Source organism: Nomia melanderi, chromosome 4 (assembly GCF_051020985.1).
Source record: "Nomia melanderi isolate GNS246 chromosome 4, iyNomMela1, whole genome shotgun sequence".
Classification (NCBI taxonomy): domain Eukaryota; kingdom Metazoa; phylum Arthropoda; class Insecta; order Hymenoptera; family Halictidae; genus Nomia; species Nomia melanderi.
Genome location: NC_135002.1, coordinates 9358069 through 9381685, shown reverse-complemented (window position 1 = coordinate 9381685; position 23617 = coordinate 9358069). Strand labels below are relative to the sequence as shown.

The window sequence follows — 23617 nt, the reverse complement described above, 5'->3', positions numbered from 1 at the left end:
AATAGTTCGAAATTCGTATATTTTTTTTTCATCTTAATAGATTCATTAATGTAATAGGAAAAAAATTGTTGCATTGTATTTGTTTTCCACGTAATATGAAATTCTTATGTTTAGAATTCAAACATTTTTTAATCCTGACAATACCTGTATGTTTTTTACGGCAAGGAAGTAACATTATCTTTACATTTTATCCCACTTCATTTTTTGTTTGTAAAAATAATATTTTAAATATTTTATTTAAAAAATGTTCTTTGCTATTTTTGATGGATGAAACTAATAGCATTGATATGTAAAAGCAGGTTGTATTGAGATACAATGAACAGCATTTGATCACAGTTTCTTTTAAGGATTTCCATATGTAACTTTTTATTACAATTTATCAACAAAGTAAGAATGCTTATAAAATTAACCGTAATTTGAATATTTTAACATATAAATATACAATTATGTTTCATTTTGAAATGATTAGATAAATAATACAAATTATTTAAATAGTATTCGTACTGAATCAAATTAAAACAATTTATTTCAAATGTTAACGAAGCAAGCACTTAATCTCTATCATCTTGTTTGTACAAGTATGAAAATATTATACGACAATATGCGTTTTCGTGCATTTTGGCACACAGAGTCTGTGCCATAGTATTCAAAATAACTTCATCAAATAGAAGCTCGAGAAGATTAATGATTAATATAACATTTTGGCTTAGACATCATACGTGTACTTTATTCTACACACAGTAGTTCTCGATGTAAATGTTTTTCATACTAATTAATTTAGTTTTAATTTTAGCATTATTCATGTTATCAGCTCAATCTTTTTAATATACACATCCACAATTACATTATAGAAAAAATATAAAGAAAACATAAATCTCTTAATTTATGAATAACACTTGTCTTATGTAAATTATAACAGTTTTCTTACATAAGCTAATGCTTTGTTGACTTGTTGCAATGTCTTGAGAACTACTGTCTTTTAGTGTAATAACACCACTTTTGCTAATGTGAATTCATATAAATTTCAATACAAAGTACACTATAAGAAGCAACAAAGATTTAATTCTTTCTTATATTAAGGATAATGTGGTTTCTTTTTTACAAAATAAATATAGCAATAGAGTTAGAAGTGTCCTATGCTGTACTGAATGCATTCTTAACACAGTTCGATGAATTCTCATAAAAGTTTAGTTGTTTATATTTAATTACATAGTTAATTTTGACATGTAAAATTTACAAATATATTATAAACTTATAAATGTGTATTGCATACACGTAAACATTTTTAAAGCATCGTTAAAGAATGAAGAAATATCATATCAGTGTTTAATAAATTCAAGTCACGCATGTTAAATGCATTCATGTGTGCAGAAATATCAAGTTCAACTTTTTATTGCTTAGTCAAATACAACAGTATTAATACTTAATACAACACTTGTGATAGATGAAAATACATAAGATTATAAATGAAAACAGTCTATGAAATCTTTACAAGCATTCAATTTAATTTCTATAACAACATATTTTACCATTTCATTTCTCTATACATAAAAAGATTGTTAATATCAATAAATATTCCTTATTACTGCTTTAGAACAGATCAATTTACTCTAGTCAACTAGTGATATATTAAAATTATGTTATTACATGTCGTAATTAATATTTTAGTACATCTATATTTGTGTATTATAATTGATGACAAATAGAACTGTTTAGAGAAAGAAATGATCGTATGACAATAAATGCAGTACTTAGATAGAACCATTATTTAAATAAACATTTTATTTTAATAATTGCATAATATTAGTTTCATTTAGTTTATTTCTATTAACTTCAAAAATCATTCAAAATTCGTTTTCAAATATAAATATTCAACTGATTGCCCTTATAAATTTATCATTACATAAAGTATTTGTATTTACTTATTCAATAAAAAATGGTTTAACAATAAAGAAGATTTAATAAAAAAAAAGTACATTCTTTAGTAATAAGGTTTAATGATTTCTGCAAATATATCTACTAAGAAGACATTTAATTATTTTATTTTACAGTTTAATTATGGCATGTTACAAATAAGACCATTCCAAGTTCATAAAAAGACGAATAATACAATAACAATTTAATTTTAAGATATCCTTTTTAAATTTGCAACAAGTAATGTTTTAAAAGAACTGTTTTGTCAACTTTTATGATAAAGAAAGATTAAAAATAATTCAGGAAATTTAATTTATCTCGAATCAACGCAATAAAAGTGATGTTTCTTGAATTTTAAATACAATTGTAACATGAGAATTCATTGAACTAATACAAAGTTCTTTCAATTCAACTTTAATAATTGTACTCGATTAAAGGAAAATGAATCTCTTAAAGTAGTTCATCTAACCTTTAGTATTGTTATAATACCAATGTCACAGATATTTTTAACTATGTTAATTCTCAATCTTCTGAGCCTCTCCGTTACATAGAAAATTTAATACTAGGTTTAAATTAGTTGATGGTAGGTAAATATTTTTATGTGGTTAATATTAATTGTCAATTCTAGGTGATGCAAACAGTAAGTTCTGTTATTTAAAATGTTTAGGACATCCTCTACACTTTCATCGATTATATGTAGTAAATACCTATACTTTGTAATTCTGGGTATACTGCATAATTTAAGGGTATATACATAAAAGTAATACATTGCATGTACAATACTGTGTGGAATAATATTGCTTTGGTGAATAAGTTACATAAAATGATAATTTATGTGCTATCAAAATATACTGTATTGTTATCTAAAAGTACATTTCGAATTTAGTAAATATTATCAAACAGTAGAATAAGAAACACCAAAAAATAATTTTCTAATATATATTTTAGTAATAATGTACACCTTATTTTACAACATACAGAACATATAGATCTATTAATATAATTTTATTCACTAGAATATTTAGTTTCATTTTGAACACATGTTAAACATAAACTTACATGAGCTATTAAATTGTAAGCTGCAATAGAGTTTCCAATGCGTAATGACTTTTGCGTATCACTTCTTTTTTTACAAATAATCCCATTATGTTAGGTGAAAAATAATACTTAATATAAATCCAAAGATAATTTGGTGAAAATTATTTTACTTCTTTGCTACAACAAAGTGCAATATACAAGCAATGTTTATTACATTCTACACAGTTTTGTGCAACAATGTAAATTTTTGACTTCCATTAATAAGAATGTAATAGTAGAATATAAAATAAGGCAAGCACAGCACATTTCAGCCTGTACTTTTATAAAAACATGATCAAACAATTGTAAACATTATAACATAATTGTTGCGTCCGTCATAAAAATAATTAATCTCAGTGTTAATACTGTAAATTCAATCAGATTTCGTGTATGCTTTTAGACATTCTTTATTTGCATAAAAATGTTGGAATCAAAACTTCTTTCATAAAATTCTTTTTTTAATCTTCTAACACAAAATAATGTTTTAACGTAAACAAAATTTTTTTAAGAAATATACATCTATGAATCTTCTTAAATGCCTTATAAACTTTTAATTATTAAATATGTTGATGTAATACATAAAAAATACAACACGGTCATCAATTTATAGTCTTTATTCACTTTTATATATTAAGTTTTAATTATTGCAATAATTTCAGTATCTGGCATATCATAGATTTGTTTTATAGCAAAATAAATTATAGTTTATTAATTATTAATGATTCCTCATTACTGTACACTCATATAAATACTCAAAGATGTATGGAAAGTACAAATAAGTAGCAACACGGTCCTGATTGAATATTGAAGATAAGAGTTGTAAGGACATAACGAAAGAGAGAATGTGTTTAGTAGAATATATATAAAAAAAAAGTTTGAATGCTCTGTCAGTCTGCACTTAAATACCCTTTTTATTTAAATACCTGTTTTCAAGTGACATGTAATTTACTTTTTATTGAAAATGCAATGATTGTATATGGGCTGCGTTTGAATCATGATTGAATGTAACGATTTATTAACTAACGTAAAATAAATTGAAAATATTCAAGAAGCATAATTATTATGTTATCTTATGATTTTCTTTACAACTGTATTAAGTATAAATTGCACTAAATAACAGTTTTAAAGTTAAATTAAACATAATACACGCACAATATTTTTATTTGAGAATATTTCTTTTTACATGATAGTCATTACAAAATTAATACCAAACCAATTGTTAGATTTCTAGTCTTCTGCTATAATTTTTTTACAATGGATACAGAATATATTCTTTATAGTCCCCAATGAAATTATTTGGTACCATGTAATATAGTAATACCTGTTTCATCCTCGCATTTCTTATCCAATTAGTTGTACTTTATCATCACTAATGATTAAAGCTGACTTTACATAGTAAAATGAATACCTTAAGTAAAACAAGTAATTATAAACTTTCTTAATATCTGAATTCCTTTATAAGAACATTTGCACTGAAACAACTAACACTGTGGAACAAATTTTGACCTATGTTAGTTTCTGCAATAGCCACTATGTAATTCTTATAGAGTTCCTTACCCTAAATACAAATCCGAAAACCAAATTGCTGGGTCAGGTCCAGTTTTCGAAAAAACTGGGATTTTGTAAGAACAGTCGAATTTTTCAGAAAACCAAGTGTTACGTGAAAACTAAAAACGATAGGCAGTTAAAATTTGTCGCAAAAAATAAAGGAGACATGCCCGATCACGTAGCGATAAAAATTTTGAATTTTGCGTATCATTAAATGTTTGTAAACGGTGATCAAAGTTTAAAAAAGGTAGATGCGCGTACTTTGTATGCACTTCTGTTACATTTCTACGAAAAGTGGGTTGGCTAGCACGAATTTGCTGTGCACCATTGGATTCTGCAGACATTTCTGAAGAGGAACCCCCCGTGGGAAACGTAACATTGGTTTTTCTTTGGGACAGGGTAAGAAAATGTCCGCGAACGGAACTTTCGCGCCACACGGCCATCGCTCGCCGGCCACAGATATACAGGGCCGTGACTACGCGCCTGGAATTATGAGTAGAAGCTTTTCTATACTCAATTATAAAGTTCATATGATAACAAAATCTAATTACTTTTATTATTATAATACATTTATTTATATAATCATAATTTAAATATAATTATATTAAAGAAACATTCCTACACATAAAATTAAATTACTTTATATATAACATCTTTTGATGATGCAGTCACAACCAACTCTAATTTGACTGGACAATGCAACCAAAGACTTAATAATTCTTCACTATAGCCTATTAAGAAATATATTGTTCTAACTGAGACTTTTAATGCCATAATAGCAGAAATTCTAATCATATTATGTTGCCGTTTAATAATTACTTCACTTAGAATAAATGATGGCCATGTTCCATTCATAAAATTTCTAATAAACATATCTTCCACAGCAGTTTCTGATGGTCTGTTTCCACCTAATACATTTGCTAAAAAAAATAAGCAAATTGATATTGATTCATTTTACTAACTAAAAATTGTAGAAATAGTAGTTAGAAAAAAATTATTCATGTACATGTATTCCAAGAATTCCAGGCTTTCCTGGCGGCAATATGATGAGGAGGATTTGCCATTTCATATGTTAATGGCTGAGGTTTGGCTTTAGGTCTGTAACGTCCAGCTTGTGTTCTATTATGCACTGCACTAACATGAATGCACCTTCTTAGGAAATTATTTTGATTCATTATAAACATCTGGAAAAAATTAAATACTTTTCATATAAATAATGATTTGAAATGTTTACAATCATTGGAAGAAAGGTTATGTTACAAATAACGTATATTTTGTAGTATATTGCACATACAGAATGCATATATGGTATTACGTTCATGTTTTAAGCCGAAATTTATTGAGAAAAAAAGACAGAATTATATTTAATGTAGTAAAAATATCAGATACACCAAACTTAAATAATACCACTATTTCTTAACTACAGAAATGCCAACTATTTAAAATGAAATACGGTCATGCAATATGACCTTGCAGCATTCGTCTTTTCAATAAAAAATAACGTTAAAAAATACTATGAAATTCATGCTTTAAATATAAAAATATGCTGAAAATGAATGAGAATGTTACATATATAATTGTACTACACATGTTTCAAAAATATAATATAACTGAAACGCCCTTCTATTATTCAAGTTTCCACTAGCGCTGGAGTGGGGCTTTGTAGAATCACACATAAACTTATATTACAAATCTTTCCCTTATAATTTGAGTTTATACTATAGATGCGAAAATCATTAAAAAGTTGTTAATTTTTATACTTCTGTATAAAATTGGTTAAAATGTTGGTGTTATTTGAAACCCCAGCTGGATATGCCATTTTTAAGGTAAATATCGTTTTAATATGTTCAGCGGCGATGCCCTTAATATTCTAGCACGTGTTCAGACATAAAAAAATTGTTAATATTGTTTAATTACGGTACAAGATACAAAAGAAATGATAAATGAAAACACATATAAATTAAATTACACTTTAACGTCAAATATAATTTTTTCATACAGTTACTCGATGAAAGTAAGTTAGCGGAAGTAGATAACCTTTTTCAAGACTTCGAAACACCTGAAGCTGCTAGCAAAATGTAAGTAAAATATTTTGTTAATGTTTTATAAGTTCAAATTCATTAAAAATAATGAAAATAATTTTTAATTGCAATGATATATAATTAATACATTAATACATTAATATGTTTATAATTAATACATTTTTCTGATTATTTCAGAGTAAAATTAAAACATTTCGAGAAATTTGCTGATACTACTGAAGCTTTAGCAGCTACTACAGCTGCAGTGGAAGGTAAACTTTCCAAATCATTGAAAAAAATCTTAAAGAAGTATTGCTTTGAACTTCAAGAACAGTTAGCCGTTGCTGATGCTAAATTAGGAAATGCTATTAAAGATAAACTAAGTTTATCTTGCATTAGTAATAACGCTATACAAGAATTAATGAGATGTATTCGAAGTCAGATAGATGGTTTATTTGCTGGTCTTCCAAAAAAAGAAATGACTGCTATGGCATTAGGTTTAGCACACAGTTTATCTAGATATAAACTGAAGTTTTCACCTGATAAGATTGATACTATGATAATTCAAGCTGTTTGTCTATTAGACGACTTAGATAAAGAATTAAATAATTATGTTATGCGTTGTCGTGAGTGGTATGGCTGGCACTTCCCAGAACTTGGGAAAATAGTAACAGACAACATAGCATTTGTAAAAACAGTAAAAATTATTGGAACCAGGGAAAACACTGGTAATTCAGATTTATCAGATGTATTACCAGAAGACGTAGAAGAGAAAGTAAAAGAAGCTGCTGAGATATCTATGGGAACTGAAATCTCTGAAGATGATATTTTAAATATTCAACACTTATGTGATCAAGTTATTGAAATTTCTCAGTATAGAACACAATTATATGATTACCTTAAAGCAAGAATGATGGCAATGGCTCCAAATTTAACTGTACTAGTTGGAGAGTTAGTTGGAGCTCGATTAATTTCACATGCTGGTTCATTAATCAACCTTGCTAAGCATCCAGCTTCTACAGTACAAATACTTGGAGCAGAAAAAGCTCTCTTTCGAGCACTAAAAACTAAAAAAGATACTCCAAAATATGGTTTAATCTATCATGCGCAACTGGTTGGACAAACTTCAGTAAAAAATAAAGGAAAAATGTCAAGGATGTTGGCAGCTAAAGCTGCATTAGCAACCAGGGTAGACGCATTAGGAGAAGACAGTAATTTTGATCTAGGAGCTGAACATAAATCTAAATTGGAAGCACGTATGAGAATCTTAGAAGAGGGAAATCTTCGTAGAATTAGTGGTACAGGTAAAGCAAAAGCAAAATTTGAAAAATACCAGACTAAAAGTGAATATCTTCAGTATCCAGCATCCGCTGATTCAACTCTCCCAAGTAGCAAAAGACGACATTCAGAAATTGAAGATAAGAAGCCAATAATTGAAGAAATTATTGAGAAACAAGATGAAGAGATTCCCAAGAAAAAAAAGAAAAGACAGAATACTGAGACTACAGAAGAATCAGTAATTCAACAAGATGTAATTCAAGCAAAAACAGAAGATGAAACTAGTCCAGTCACAAAGAAGAAGAAGAAGAAAATTAAAGCAGAAGCAACCGAAGAAGCTAGTTCCACATCTATCACAGAAGATCAACAATTAGAAGTTTCTCAAACATTTGATGATTCATCTGAAGTAACAATAGGTTGGTTTCATTTTTCTTAACCTATCTTATATAATTATAAGTTTTCCAAAATAAAATTTTGTATTACGTATATTAATATTTTTTTTGCAGAACAAACAAAGAAAAAGAAAAAGAAAACTAAACAGGAAACAGAAGATGTTCAAAAAAGTGAAGACACTACATCATTAAGTAGCGATAAAGTTTCAAGTGAAAAGAAAAAGAAAAAAAAGAAAAAATCCCAAGATGAGTAAAATTGTATAATTAATATACTCATAACAAAACATGTTATAAATTGTAGTTCATTTATTACAATTATAACGTATACTTTAATTAGAACATAATTACGAACTCTTTTCATGAAAAGCATAATTACAGATGTTTTAATATACAATGTACATCATAAATGTATTTATATAGTACATTTCATTTGTTATCATTTTCTTACATAAGTGATAAAATATATTATGCAATTCTTTTTTTTACACATGAATCATTTATTGCCATGAACTTCTAAAATGTTTTTATAAGTAGTTATGTAGCCACGTATATGTAAAATGTATTATTAATATAAATTTTATAAAAAAGAAAATATAGTAAGAAAAAGAATAAAACAATTATATGCTATCATAGATTATAAATACATACAAAAGACAAAATGTATGATTGCACAAATATTTCTGGATGTAAATATATATATAATATATATATATAATAATGTATATAATCAAATAAAAACTCCCTTGTAATTAATTTGCTTAAATATAACGATATATAATGAGAAAGAGGATACAATAATTACTTGACTGTTGATAGTTTCGTCAAGAAATGAAATTCTTATGAAAGATAATTAAACAGTTAAATTCTACATTGCAATATCATAGAATTAAAATCATTAATTAGCGCTAAAACTTTTGACGTTTGAAATAAAATGTTGACATACTTAAATCGTTCGTATCATTTTACAACTTACATTAATAACTACAATTTACAGCATGAGTAGAACTACAGCTTGGTTATATCAATATAACAGTACAATTTTATTAACATTATGTATTTCAAATACTTAATATAAAGATTGTCTTATATAATCTATGCATTTTAGAAATTAATATATTTTGTAATGTTTAGAGCATATTGTACTTTATGAGAATTATTAATGTACATTTCGATGAGTTACGAATTACAAATATAAACTTTGTTAAGTTATACTTAAATATATTAAAGATATGATACAGAAAAAATGGAATACATTCTATTCTGTATGTTTAACTTGTTAAACGGAGAACACAAGTTAATTCATTGCTTGTATCAAACTTCTTTCAATGATCTTTATATTTTTCTATTCAGTTATTTTTCTTATTATAATAGTATTATAATTTATTTATTCATTACAATATTTATAATATAAATTGCATAGCATTCATATTTATTGCAGCAAAACTTTTATTAGATTGATTTCATTTGTTTTTAATTATGTTTACATAAATATTTATGATTTATAAATTACCTGATTAACAAGTTGTCTTAGAATTTTATAAACTAAGTACAATTATTTCAAACATATAGACTTAACCATACCTTCTATCCCAAACTCAATTTTCTATGGAATATTAAGTACAATTACATATGTATTTTTTATTTAAATATACTGTTCCTTACAATTCAGGACTATTATAGTAATATTTAAAAATGAAATATTAATTGAATGTATAATGACTGACACTGTACGCATTAGTGAATGTTTAAAGTATTATTACATAAAACAAAGTACAATTACATTGTACATTTTATAGTTCACTTATAAAAAACCATATCACTTAATTTCAGAATATATTTATTTTCTACATGATTTAGAAGTTTAAAAATTTTTGAAAAATAAATTGTACATAATTTTGTGAACTATAAATTAGTTATATTTAGTTACATCAATATAAATTTTAGACTTTAGTTTACAAGAACTTGCACATTATTTTTATTAATTACAGCATCAATTTTTTAAATGTATAATTAAAAATGTGAATATATTATTTTTATTTCTACATAAATAAAGGAATTTATTTTATAAGTCATATTTCAAATTATTTGTACACTTTACTTATTGTAAAATATAAAATAATACAAATTGCTTAGAAAAAGAAATATTCTAACTCTTAAGAAGTTAATGTGCTTACAAGAGTTAAAAAAAATAGTCTTTAAGGATTTGCATGATCATTTTGAAATTGAATCAGCCTGTATTAGACAGTGACTAAATGTTTTGAAATCTTACATAAAAAGAATAATACGCCCTTGAAAGGAATTTTATTAGTGCTTCTCATGAATAAAAATTTTTAATTCGTTTCTTTCTCAATCTCTGTTGCAGGCATCGTTACATTTAAGGCAAACATACTTATGTAGTAAATGGAAACAGAGTAAATGAAGTTATTCATAATTCATGAACAGCACTGTACAATAATATTATTGCATTAAATATACTGACATATGACATTTCATTAATTTTGTTACAGTAAAAACAATATAAATATACAATTTGTCGTTTTCTTTAGTTAATCAATGCAATACAATCAAAATAAAACATGAAAGAAAATATTTCATAAAAGTATATACTGTATTTATCAGACTTCCTATAAACTGTTACGAAATACGAGTATGTTGTGTATAAAAATATTTATATAAAAAAATATATAAAAATAATATTGTTTTTAATTCTCCTTATAAGGGCATATTTATCCTCTACAAATAATAACTTATTGCACATAGGATTCTATAAATGTAAATTGTGCATTTATAAACTTAATCTATAAATTTCACCAATTCTTATTTGTAAATTATCTATAGATATATATTGCATACTTTATAATTTTTTAAAATACTATATTCGTGCATTTGTAGTGTGTATATATATATATACGCGTATGTGTTTTGTGTATATAGTGTGTCATGTGTGCTTGCACACATATGCACTTGCACTCAATATGTATTATACATAAAATATATGTATGTTATACATAAAACCATTGTCCTTTTACAGAAATTTATCATATTTATCGAATACTAGTGAAAAGATTCAATACAGACTTATTTTCTTTTTGACTGCGTGCTTTACTAAACACATTCCAAAAACGTAAGGTTTCATCACCGGCACCAGTTACAATAGCTTCACCATCCGGTGACATTGCTAAATACAACACTCTGTATGAATGTCCAGTTAATTTTGCGACTTGTGTTAAACTAGGGTACTTCCAAACCAAAATTTGATTTTGAGAGTAGCCATGTGTACTGACTAGTTCTGAACTATGTTTACTCCAAGCTAAATTACAAACTTGGGATCCAGTGTCAACACATTGCATCGGTTGACCAGTTAACGTGTTCCAAAATCTGATGCACCTATCAGCTGTTCCTCCTCCAGAAGCTAATAGGCCATGATGATGAGGAGACCATGCAATAGCTTTAACGGCTGCTAGATGTTCTGTGTAAGTTTGTATGGGTGAAAGGGAATGTAGGTTCCATACGTAAAGTCGATTGTCATTACCACCAGAGGCTAAATATTGATTATCTGGAGACCATTTAAGTCCACAGACTTCTTGTCTGTGTGCTCCTAAACGTCTTTCATTAACGACACTAGGAGTTCTAACATCTCTTTGTAATATTAACCTGTCTCTGCTGCCAGATGATAAAACTTCACCATTCCAAGCTAGCGCTCCAACTCTTGCACTGTGTCCTTGCAACTTGCTTACTTGTTTGCTTACAGCTACATCCCAGACTTGGATGTAGCCTAGGTGAGTGCCAACTGCAACTAAATTTCCTCTCTCATTCCAAGCAACTGATGTTACACTATTTCCATCGCTAGTCAGATCACACAATCTAGTCACCTGACTTGTACATGCAGACCATAAATAGACACAGCTACCTAAACCAACACTGAGAACATTTTGAGATGACCAATCAACAAGATTTAAATAAAAATCATCTTGTAATTCTGGAGCATCGAGTACTTTAAAAGGTATTCTTGAAATCTTTCTAGTTGCCTTCCTAGGAGATTTTAAAAGTTTCTGGCTTTTAGCGCTCAGTGGTGATAGAGAATAAGGTAAACTCTGATCTAATAATGTATGATCTTTTGTGGGTGTTGTATATTTAAAAAGATTTTTGGTAACTAGTGGTGAAAGTACTCTGCGTTCTTCACATTGTCCTTTTACATCTTCTATAGTTGCTCCAAGTAATTCATTTTTCAAAAGGCAGGAATAGGCAATACCATCACGACTACCTTCCCCATTCTCACGAGCTTTTTTTGTGACTATGCCATTTCGATTGTTTTCTGATATCATTGAAAATGTTGTCTGCCAATTATTGCCAGATCTTGTTGGTATAAATCGATCAAAACTATTATTCACCATTTTAGTTGGTGAAAAGTATGCTGATGTATAGAGTCCGGAACCTGCCAGATTATCTATATGGCTCTCGCTGTTCGACTTCAACAGCCGTTTCTCATATTCGTGATGAAACATTTTTTTTTACACTACAATCTCTCACATTTAGTCACATAATTATGTATCTTACAAGTATATTTTTTCTATGAATCACTTAAATTGCTCGTCTATTGTCATATTTATGATGGAACATTGTGTACAAGGAAAATCAACCAAATTAGGCTAGTTAGTCGCTATTCAACGTCAACTTGGAAAATTTTCAATGCGGAAATAGTAAGAAAGGACGAACGTGATTCTCCAATCGAAACGCTCAGTTCGAAGCTAGTACGAAGGGTAGGCTTTGAAAAACAGATGGTGAAACATCTACGTAAAATAGTACACTTGAAGGAACACCCACCTAGCGACGTAATTATAAAGTTAAAATAAACAGTTGAATAAACAAAATATGTACATAATTTTTAAATCTTCTTATTGTAAAAATAATTTTTCTACTAAAAATATTTTTGTTATTCCATTACTATACTACAAATCCCCAATAAAGTAGTTGAAGAAAATGAAAAATTATAATAAAGATTTTTTAATTGATACACATTGTTATAAATGTAGAATGAAAATATTTTATCAAATTGTATAGACAATTAGAAAAGTAGATACTTTTTAGTAATATAGATTTTAACAGAAATTTATACCACTAATATCTAATAGTAAGCACGTAAATACCTAGGTGATACGTTATGTGCGCATTTCAAATCAAATTTAATTAATGTGTTTATGTAGGATTTATGTGTACATACAAAAATATTAATTTTTTAATTTCTGTGTAGACTGATTTCATGAAAAAATTAGTATATTTTTATATTTGGTAGTAAGTTTACAATAATACGTTACAAAATCAATAGTAAAATCGATACCATTTATTTATAATAATGATGATAAACAATTCATATTAAATATAAACATTTTTATTAATCCAACTGTAAACAAATTCAAATATATATACCTTAATAGAATAAAAGCATATATACGTTCGTATCACGTAGTACGTATCATATTACCAAAAGTAAAGTGACTTGTGATTGTTACGCTCTTCGATAATTTTCGATCTGTTTAGTGTGTAAGATATTTCATTTTATGTCAACATACTTATTCTAGATTAAACAGTTTACTATAGTAATATTATAATACTAATATATAGCTTTGATATAGAGCACATATATTAAACTAACCTCAATATTCAAAATTTACAGTATCGCTGATATAAATATTTCTTTAAACTTATAATAATTATATAAATATTTTGATTGTTTCTGTTTAATAATCTTAGTTATTTTTAATAATTTTTGTTCATTATTTGTTATTTTTTCTATACCTTATTTTATTAATATGAAAATTTTAAATGCAGTACAATGTTAAATATATTAATTATTTGTTTAATATAATAATATAATTAATATAAGAATATAATATTATGTATATAATTTAATTCAAATAATCTAAACGAAATTTGCATTATATGAATTAATTGCAGAAAATGGGTCATGGACATGGACCACTTCCAGAAATTCCAAGCCCTGATATATATAAGGTGGAAAATTGTCCAAAACTTAAAGCAGTTCAAGATGAATTAGCAAAACAAGGATTAAAAGATCCTTGGCTAAGAAATGAAGTCTGGCGTTATCAAAACTCAAGAATACCTAGGAAGAAACAATTATTAATTGCTAATACTAGAGGTATGGCATTAGGGTTCGCAGCATTTTTAATAACAATAGGGATAGAAAAATATTTTGGAATTGATTATAACAGTCACCATGGAGATGGTCACCATGGAGGTGGTGACCATGAAGGCGGTCATCATTAATTTGCTTTAGAAAAATGAACTACATATACATATAATAACATAAAAATAACATTCTTATTGTAGTATAAATTGTATCTTATAAAATAAATTATACTTCAGAATATAATTGTTTTTTCTATTTGATATTTTAGTATTATTACATTAAAAATGTTTTATCTAGTAGTACATTATTAATTAAAATTTTTCTCCCATTATATTTAGCGATTAGGAATAGCAACATAGATATTAATACAGTAATTGTTATCGCTAATACACAGTCTTTCAACAGAATTATCATAAAAGCAAATACTGATAACTCGAATGTAGCTATTAACCATTCATTCCCATAAAGTAATACTTGATCGAATGAATGATTATTATCTGTGAAAAAAATTTAAATTACATAATTGATAAAACACCTTTATATTGACATACAAATTAAAAACATTACCAATGTAAAAAACTGACTTTTCTTCATTGCAAGAAAACCTAAAGTTGCACAATTTTTCATAAAATTGTTGATCTTTAATAATGTAATCCATATCTTTGAAACAATGATCTATAAATTTACATAAAAACTGTTTCAATTTAATTTGTGCATGAAAAATTTGTTCCCAGTTTTTGTTAGATGTATAATTTGTTTTTAAGAAACTATTTAAGTTCTGAAAATATAGAAGCATTACAATATTTAATATACTTTTGAAAACTAAACTATAATACACATAATAATAATAACACATACGACTTTTGTTTGTTTTGAAAAATCTGTTAAAACAATTCTGAATGCCTTTGTTAATGACAGTATGAATGTTTGTTCAATTGTTCCAGGTAAGAGACCTTTACATGCACACAAGTTGTTCTTTTCTCTTTTTAAATTATTCATTAAAGTAGTCAAATCTATATCTGCAACTCCATGCACAGACCTGTTATAAACAAATAGTAATAGTTAATTAAAGGTACTACATTCCAAATATAGCTACTATATACACATTACCTTCCATGGATATAAAAACCATAATAATTGTATGGTAAAATAAGTAGGCTGATATTTACATTAGAACATAAATTTATAAATTCTTGCATTTTACTTGTTACGCAACATTCATAAAATCCAATGTATAATAACCATTGAATGCAATATATTATAACGTACATCAAAATACACACTGTATAATACAAAATAAAATTATTATCCTCATCGGAAAAATTTGATGGTATTTCAGGTATTGCAAGAATCCATGGATATAGTTGTATGATCTACTTGAAATATAAAAATTAAATAAAATTCAATTGTAAATTATTACTTCAATGCAATTCCTATTTACCTGAAATACACTTAAAACAATAAATAACTGTACTATAATATTTATTTTTCGTATTGTTTGAAGATTTAGCCAACAATTGGCAATATAATATGTTCTCCAAATACTGATAGATAAGTCATGTAAATTATTTTGTTCATTTACTTCTTCTATAGAATCTTCTGATAATGAATATACAGCTGGAAAATTACCTCCATCTTTATTAAATGTATTGTTAGTATATTTGTCTAATGTATTTAATGATTTCTTTTGTTTACTGGTTGTTAGATCTTTTAGTATTGGGAAAGGTTTTTGTTTATGTTTTGAATATTTGTTTGTATGTAGTTTATGTAAAGGAATATATGAACGATCATATTTAAACTGATTAATTGCAGTTTTTGGTTGTTCCCAATCAATGAAAAATATTTTCAGATTCCAGCATTGACAAATAAAACCAAATATTTCTACAAGCTAAATAAAAAAATGACAAATGATTAATTTATAATAATTATAGAATTATTTTATTGTATAATAAAGTACTCACTTTAAAAAGAAATGCTATTGCAGTGAATGCTATAATGATGCTTTCACTAATATCATCAGAGAATATTATGTATGGTGTTGTTTGCCCTTTATAAAATATAAATATGTATATACATAAGCTGATTAAACTTATAATAATCGTTGTACCTGCAGTACCCACAGCATAAATAAATAACCAAAACAGTGTTTTTATATATGAAAAAACAATACAGTGTTGTTTATTGTGATTCCATGTTTTTATAGCGGAGAAGCTTATAGCTAATCCTAAGAAAATTCCTATGATTATCTACAAAAATATTTTATGTATCATTATACATTTATAATTATAATTATATACAAAAACTTTGTTAATATAATTTTTACCTTAAAAATAAAGCTAATACTGTTGTTTTTTAGAACAAATTTAATTTTATAATTCAGTGTAATATCAGTATTTTTACTGATTTGTTCCTGTGTTATGTCAGTATATTCAACAATAAATAAAGGTGGAAATATTTTATCTCTAGCTTCTGAACTTTGAACATTAACACTGCAAAAATTATAAATTTTAAGTTCAGTACGTATTAGATGTTAAGAATATTAAAGTAGTTTGAATAACTTACATAATATTTAGAGATTTCATATAACGTACTGTTTTATAGCCACTAATGTTATCAATAAGAAAAAATTTTCGCACTAATTGCCATTGTAATATATCATTAGTATTCTGAAATTTCAAAGTAATAAGTTCACAGCATTACGTGTTTAACAAATTTAATTATTATTTCACTATATTTTTCTAATTATTTACTTACTCGATTCATATTTTTGATAAGCACGGGCAATGTATGCGTTAACACATTTTTATTTTCTATAAATGTTAAGTAGGGAGATATAAATTCCATTTCTGCGGACAATAAATCTTTGATTCTGAGTTTACATTTTTTCTTATAGTTTACACCAAATTGAACATTTTTTAATAAGTTACAAGGCATGTCAGGTGTATCAAACGATTTCAGATTACCATATAAAGAAAATGTTGCAACTGTAAAATTCAATAAATTATCCTAAAAGAAATATAATATATGAATATATCATATTTAATTGAAATATTTTCAACACTAGAACAAACAACATATTGACTGATAAAGTATTGAAATATCCTACATACAGAACTTTAAGTAAGTACAATATAAAACAAGAAATTTAAAATTCTTTATTATGATGGGTTTGGTTGTACTAGTGTTAAATGATGTATGTTACATACATTACTATTTCTTGATAAACTATATTTTTGAGTAATCTTTTTGCTATTTAGTACTGATGCAGTTTCATTCTTATTATAAAACAACCATACATGTGTTGTTTGTATTTGTACAAATAATGCACAAGCAATTTTATTATTATAGAAGCTCAAAGCACACAAATTTGATAAGTGTTCACATGCTGATCTATGTTTCCGCTAAAAAATACATTTTATTAAATACTTTTCTATCATACTACATTGTTTTTATGCTTACCTTACATAAATATAATGCAGTTTCTATTTGTTTTCTAAAATAATTGTCATCATTGACATTCTGATTTTTATATTTTATTACATCTGTAATGTTTGGATATTGATCATTTGGTAAGATATTTGTATATAAACAATGATTATATATCCATGTGTAATATTTTGATAAATATATGTAATTTATGTAATACTCATATTCAAAATCATCACAGGATAAACATTTAGACCCATCCAAAGATGGATAAGTATTCTTAGGGCAGGGAAAACAGTACATAACATGTAGTAATGTACCATTTATGTCTCTATCCACTATAAAATTATTATAGCAATAAATAACAAAATAATAATGTAATATAATACTATAAATAAACCTTTTTAATCATTACTTTGTATTTCATTAGTGTTACATTCACATATTGTATTATTACATGAAATACAATCTCTTCCATCTCTAGTCACTGTTCTATTGTAACCGCAAAAAACACATTCAGGATAACCATGTTTTAAACTTATATGTTTACTATACTTATTACATACGCATTGCAGTCCTATAAAAAAAAAATCCAAGTGATAACATAAGTATAAAATTATTACATGGTTTATTTAAAATAATTTGAAACTTACGATTAGTAGATGGTTTCAAATTTTTGTTGATATCACAATGACTGCAAGACATTGATGCACTATCAAAATACTCATTATTTTTACAATTTGATATTTGAGAAAATTCACGAACTTCTTTATTTGCAACAAGTATCTGAAAAAAGGTAAAATAAAAAGTTAAAAATATATTTTTGCTTACAAAAAAATACATCTTTGTTGGGAGCACTATGTTTGCTTATTTTGTTGTCATAGCAACACCAGTTATATGGATATGTATGATTCCCTTCTTTATTTATCTCTATAAATAAAATTGGATAAAATAATAATCAAAATAATATTAATTTAATTTGCTCATGTCAGTGTTACATTGTAAATACAATTTGTTATTTATTCTTTATGTTACTTTTTGTTTATATTGACTATTACAATTAACACTAAAAGTGTGCCAATTTAAAGGTAATACTATACCTCGTTTCTGGTAATACTTAAACTATCGTTACAAACGTCATAAGTTTCTAAAATTTCAATTACATTTAAATGATACGAGTTTATTTTTCATTCGTGATGGATGGATCATATCATAACAAAACCACGTGACCATAGCAGAAACTTAACACTATACTAAAGTAGTATTCGTTGAAATGGAAATAACATGCATCTTTTATAAAAAATTAACTTCTTTCAAATTTTAGTCTTAAAAATATTATTTACAACATAGTAATAATTTAAATACAAATGCATGACTTTCCCTCAAAAATCATCCTATTTTAATTTATTAAAAATGAAGCGTGGAATAAAAAAAATTCGGCGATAAGATCTAGTTACTTCTATCAAAAACTTCTATGTCAAATTTTAATTGAATCGGTCCATCAGTTTTTAAAAAATAAAATATTTAAGTTCCAAAAAAAACATTATAATTACATATATTTTTAAAATACACACATAATTGTTAAATATATATATTAAACGTATATATAATATGTATGAAATGCAAGATATCTCTTCATTCAACTGTAATATGTCAATGTAATTGGATAGTGGAATTTAAACTTCCAATTGAAAGAATGCGATAATAATATACAGGGTGACACCCTGAATATAGACCCTGTATATTCTACCAATTAAAAGTTGAAACGTGACTAGTGCCTTTCTGCAGTTTGCAGTGATATGGACAAGTTTTTGCAACAAAAATATGTATATGCTACTGTGCATATGTATATATTTCAATGTTTACGGAACCAAACATTAATTAAATTGTGAAAACGATGAATTTGTAAACGAGAAAAATGTTATCGAAACACAATAGATGAATAATTTTAAATGAGTGATGGAACTACGAAAGACAAACGAATATTAAACGTAAGTTCAGTGTAGAACAATTTTAACAATCAACAAAACTTTGAACAATATAGAGTATTAATTAGTAGGTATAAATTTTGTAAAACATTATAAATAATAATAAACTTTAACATTAAAATCAAAAACAGTGTATTTGGGTAATAAATTTCAATCGAAGATCAAATGTAATCGTAATAAAAATTTGTATTTTATGTTGTTTGAAGTAAATATGTATTATTATGTTTTAAACTTGGTCAATAAAATGTTATATATTGGTAACGTATAAAAATTGTTAATTTCACGGCGATATGTAAAAGAACACCGATCAAATGTGTGTTTTAACATTTTTTAACAGAATACATACAAATTATTTTATTAGAATACGTTTTATATTTATAATGTGCTGAACTATTTATTTCTATTGACTTTCTTTGCAAATTATTTTCAACCTTTTCATATTACAATTTTTTTTATAATGTCCAATGAACGGTTACCCCTTACATAAAATAATCATCCTTATCCTTTTACCAACTTTTCTATACATTTAATGAAAATAATTGTCGTTTTACAATTTTCAGAAGATATTTAAGTTTTTCCATACAATAAAGCGTTATATAAAATAAGTATAGAAATGCTTAATGCATATGACAAAGATTATAGAGTTCTGGATTTGGTACGGCAACGTGAAATACAGGTATATATCTTTGAATCATATAAATCTTAATGTATCTATATTTTATTTGAATTCTTTTACAACTTTTTTAGGATTCTGCAACGTATACAGTTTCACAAAAATTACATGTTACAGAAAATTTGATTTCTCGATTAGGGTTAGAGAAAGAATTAGTTGGACACGCTGGATGTGTGAACTGTTTAGAATGGAATGAAAGTGGACAGTAAGTGTTATTAATTAAATTAAATTAAAAATATTGTAATAGATGGACCGCATAATGCAAAAAATACATATCTTAAAGAAAGCAATAACCTGATTACGTAGTTTTATATAACAAAGGTAAATTAATTTATACTTCCAGAATTCTTGCTTCAGCATCGGATGATATGTATGTCATCTTATGGGATCCATTTCGATATAAAAAAAAATTAGTACTGCAAACAGGTCACGATGGAAATATATTTTCTGTTAAGGTAATTTAACAATATAGAAAACTCAGTTCTTCTTGAAATAATAAGAATACTCAATTTTTTAATTGTATACATGTTTTAGTTTATGCCAAAATCAAATGATAGTATACTAGTATCGGGTGCGGGGGATGGCGAAGTACGAGTTCATGATTTAACGCTCTCTGAACCTATACTTATATGCAATTGTCATATAAATCGTGTCAAACGTATTGCCACTACGTCTACTGTTCCTTTCCTGTTTTGGAGTGCTGCGGAAGACGGTCTTATTTTACAACATGACATTCGTACTCCACACATTTGTAAAAGCAATGAATTTAGTACTGTATTAATAGATCTTGTCAATCATATGGGTCGATATGCAGAAGCTAAATGTGTCACAGTGAATCCAAAACGACCAGAATTAATAGCTGTTGGAGCTAGTGATGCTTATATACGAATGTATGATCGCAGAATGATTAAGTTTTCTCAGGTAATTATCAATATAGGAGAAGCTTAAATTTATGTATCCCCTTGGTTTACAATAAAATCTTATTATTTTACCATTTCTTAGGTGCCTATTATTTGGGGCCATCGCGGTGATTGGGAGAGGGGAAATACACGTCGTGCTGGTGAAGGTGATCCAGATGAGAATATACCATTGGGTTGTGCACAGTACTTTATCGCGGGTTCGTTCATATGATCAGAAATAGCATACACGACTCCTTCACCTTTATCTTCCTCTTTTATTATGTATAGCATAATTGCTTTAACAGAGATTTAATGTTTGATATTGAACAGGCCATCTGCGGTCTCGACAGCGTGACATTAATAGGAGTTTTACTACTACATACTTAACCTTCAGTGCTGATGGGAATGAACTTCTTGTTAACATGGGTGGTGAACAAATTTATTTATTTGATATTAACAATCCAAAGAACGTAAAAACATGTTTCGGTTATACAAATATTTACTCAGGTAATTATATTAACGTTGACTAATTGTTTAATTAAGTTGTTTATAAATAATTATTGAGGAATAAATGTAGGGGACTTTGGGAAGTGTTGCATGGAGAAAGATAATGAGGATAATATAGAGTATGCTACAAAAAATGTGAAAGTCCTGCCACCTCATGTTGAAAAATTAAAATCTCAAGTAAGTTTACTAATTTTATTTGTTAAATCAAGTGTAAGAAGCATTGAAATGAACTTGATTTTTTCATTAGGCTAATGAATGTTTTGAACAACATAACTATATATTGGCAATTACATTATATGCTAAAGCAATTAGTTATTGTCCTACAGCTGCTGTGCTTTATGCTAACAGAGCTGCAGCATATATGAAACGAACTTGGTATGAACATTTAATTACTGTATTTCATGCTTGAATAAATAAAAAATGATACATTAATAGTGTTTTAAAAAAAGCAATTATTGAAATTTTGTATACTCTATAGGGATGGTGATATATATGCAGCTCTTAAAGACTGTCAAATGACATTACTTCTCGACCCAGGACATGTGAAAGCACATTTTAGGTATTAATATGTTAATATTATGGTATTTCATTTACTAAATAAAATATAATCTATTATTAAACGTATATTTTTAGACTGGCGCGTTGTCTATATGACTTAAATCGTGCAGCCGAAGCTGATAAAGTACTTAAAGAATTTCAACAAAAATTTCCTGAATATGCATCTAATTCTGCATGTCAAGCATTAAGAATGGATATAAAGGATGCTATAAATTCTGGTATATTTTAAATCATTATTGTTACACTATTATTATTTTATATTAAAATCTTTCTTTTATCATGATTCTTATGTGATCAGGTAGAGATTATAAAATAAGTCAGTCAATGTATCAAATATCAGAATATGAAAAAGAATGGCGACGTAATGCAATTGACTACAAAATGAGATTTTGTGGTCACTGCAACACTACAACTGATATAAAAGAGGCTAATTTCTTCGGAAAGTAAGCATACATATTGATAATAATTAAATGATCAGTTTTAATATTTATCCATTCATAATACATTGATAATTACCAATTTTTTTTTTCTTGAAGCAATGGTCAATATATTGTGGCAGGATCAGACGATGGTTCCTTTTTTATTTGGGATCGTAATACCGCGAATATTATCCGTGTATTGAGAGGAGATGAACGAATTGTAAATTGTCTTCAACCTCACCCATCTACATGTTTATTAGCTACTAGTGGTATTGATCCAGTGATTAGATTATGGAGTCCCTTACCTGAGGTATTTGTTTTTATTTGTAATTATTGAAAAAATAAATTATAAATACAGTACTTTACTGAATTTTAATATTATTTTTTATGCTTAATACAGGATGGTAGTATTAATGACAGAAAAATTCAGAATCTAGAGGATGCCGCAAATGCAAATCAGATACGTATGAACACCGATCCATTTGTGGTAACGCTTATGAATATGGGATATGGATTTCCTATTCAGCAGGCTGAATACAGTGAAGATGGCGATGAACAACAGGATCAGTCAATTACACAACCTTTGAATTGTAGACCGAGTTAAATTTTTTAAAAATTGCAACTATATATTTGAAGACTTATTCAACGCTATATTGTAGAATATTAATACTTTAATTCTAATTATCTATTTTTTTATTAATTCTTTGTAGCTGTTGACTTTTCAGTAAATAAAATGTTAAACTATATTTGAAATGCTGTTAAGAATATG

General features: G+C 26.7%; 6 protein-coding genes across 14 annotated transcripts; 3 read left to right on the top strand and 3 right to left on the bottom strand.

The window, feature by feature from the left end:
- Positions 1-5070: 5070 nt before the first annotated feature.
- mRpS24 (mitochondrial ribosomal protein S24) lies at positions 5071-6072 on the bottom strand. Its single transcript, XM_031991149.2, has 3 exons — positions 5834-6072; positions 5546-5723; positions 5071-5459 (listed from the first exon to the last, which is right to left on the bottom strand). The coding sequence occupies exons 1-3, from the start codon at positions 5858-5860 to the stop codon at positions 5170-5172; spliced, it is 495 nt and encodes a 164-aa protein (XP_031847009.1). The 5' UTR covers positions 5861-6072; the 3' UTR covers positions 5071-5169.
- A 103-nt stretch (positions 6073-6175) lies between these two features.
- Positions 6176-8715, top strand: nop5 (nop5 ribonucleoprotein). The gene is made up of 4 exons (XM_031991147.2): positions 6176-6365; positions 6541-6617; positions 6759-8254; positions 8345-8715. Exons 1-4 carry the CDS (start codon positions 6321-6323, stop codon positions 8482-8484), a joined length of 1758 nt encoding a protein of 585 aa, XP_031847007.1. The 5' UTR covers positions 6176-6320; the 3' UTR covers positions 8485-8715.
- Positions 8716-8783: 68 nt separating this feature from the next.
- On the bottom strand, positions 8784-13018 carry fzr (fizzy and cell division cycle 20 related). The gene has a single exon (XM_031991148.2). The coding sequence runs from the start codon at positions 12733-12735 to the stop codon at positions 11275-11277; it is 1461 nt and encodes a 486-aa protein (XP_031847008.1). The 5' UTR covers positions 12736-13018; the 3' UTR covers positions 8784-11274.
- Positions 12098-14621, top strand: ND-B12 (NADH dehydrogenase [ubiquinone] 1 beta subcomplex subunit 3). 4 transcript variants are annotated; one of them, XM_076366650.1, is made up of 2 exons: positions 12098-12233; positions 14186-14621. In XM_076366650.1, exon 2 carries the CDS (start codon positions 14189-14191, stop codon positions 14513-14515), a length of 327 nt encoding a protein of 108 aa, XP_076222765.1. In that variant the 5' UTR covers positions 12098-12233; positions 14186-14188; the 3' UTR covers positions 14516-14621. The 4 variants fall into 4 exon arrangements, with proteins under 4 accessions (XP_076222765.1, XP_076222766.1, XP_076222764.1 ...); XM_076366651.1 differs by having other exon boundaries at positions 12180-12317; XM_076366649.1 differs by lacking the exon at positions 12098-12233 and adding an exon at positions 13361-13522.
- Positions 14388-19070, bottom strand: LOC116433246 (meckelin). 3 transcript variants are annotated; one of them, XM_031991146.2, is made up of 14 exons: positions 18905-19070; positions 18458-18590; positions 18220-18381; positions 17838-18142; positions 17585-17779; positions 17133-17384; positions 16941-17044; positions 16702-16867; positions 16340-16624; positions 15820-16266; positions 15489-15751; positions 15237-15417; positions 14946-15156; positions 14388-14875 (listed from the first exon to the last, which is right to left on the bottom strand). In XM_031991146.2, exons 2-14 carry the CDS (start codon positions 18507-18509, stop codon positions 14652-14654), a joined length of 2847 nt encoding a protein of 948 aa, XP_031847006.2. In that variant the 5' UTR covers positions 18510-18590; positions 18905-19070; the 3' UTR covers positions 14388-14651. The 3 variants fall into 3 exon arrangements, with proteins under 3 accessions (XP_031847006.2, XP_076222752.1, XP_076222753.1); XM_076366638.1 differs by having other exon boundaries at positions 14748-14875; positions 14963-15156; positions 18905-19069; XM_076366637.1 differs by lacking the exon at positions 17585-17779.
- Positions 19071-19549: 479 nt separating this feature from the next.
- adp (WD and tetratricopeptide repeats 1) lies at positions 19550-23594 on the top strand. 4 transcript variants are annotated; one of them, XM_031991133.2, is made up of 14 exons: positions 19550-19859; positions 20353-20468; positions 20540-20670; positions 20809-20920; positions 21000-21386; positions 21468-21582; positions 21695-21871; positions 21942-22048; positions 22119-22246; positions 22350-22430; positions 22505-22647; positions 22728-22872; positions 22966-23158; positions 23249-23594. In XM_031991133.2, the coding sequence occupies exons 2-14, from the start codon at positions 20406-20408 to the stop codon at positions 23450-23452; spliced, it is 1986 nt and encodes a 661-aa protein (XP_031846993.1). In that variant the 5' UTR covers positions 19550-19859; positions 20353-20405; the 3' UTR covers positions 23453-23594. The 4 variants fall into 4 exon arrangements, with proteins under 4 accessions (XP_031846993.1, XP_031846992.1, XP_076222754.1 ...); XM_031991132.2 differs by having other exon boundaries at positions 19553-19795; XM_076366639.1 differs by lacking the exon at positions 19550-19859 and adding an exon at positions 19893-20049.
- The last annotated feature ends 23 nt before the right edge of the window (positions 23595-23617 follow it).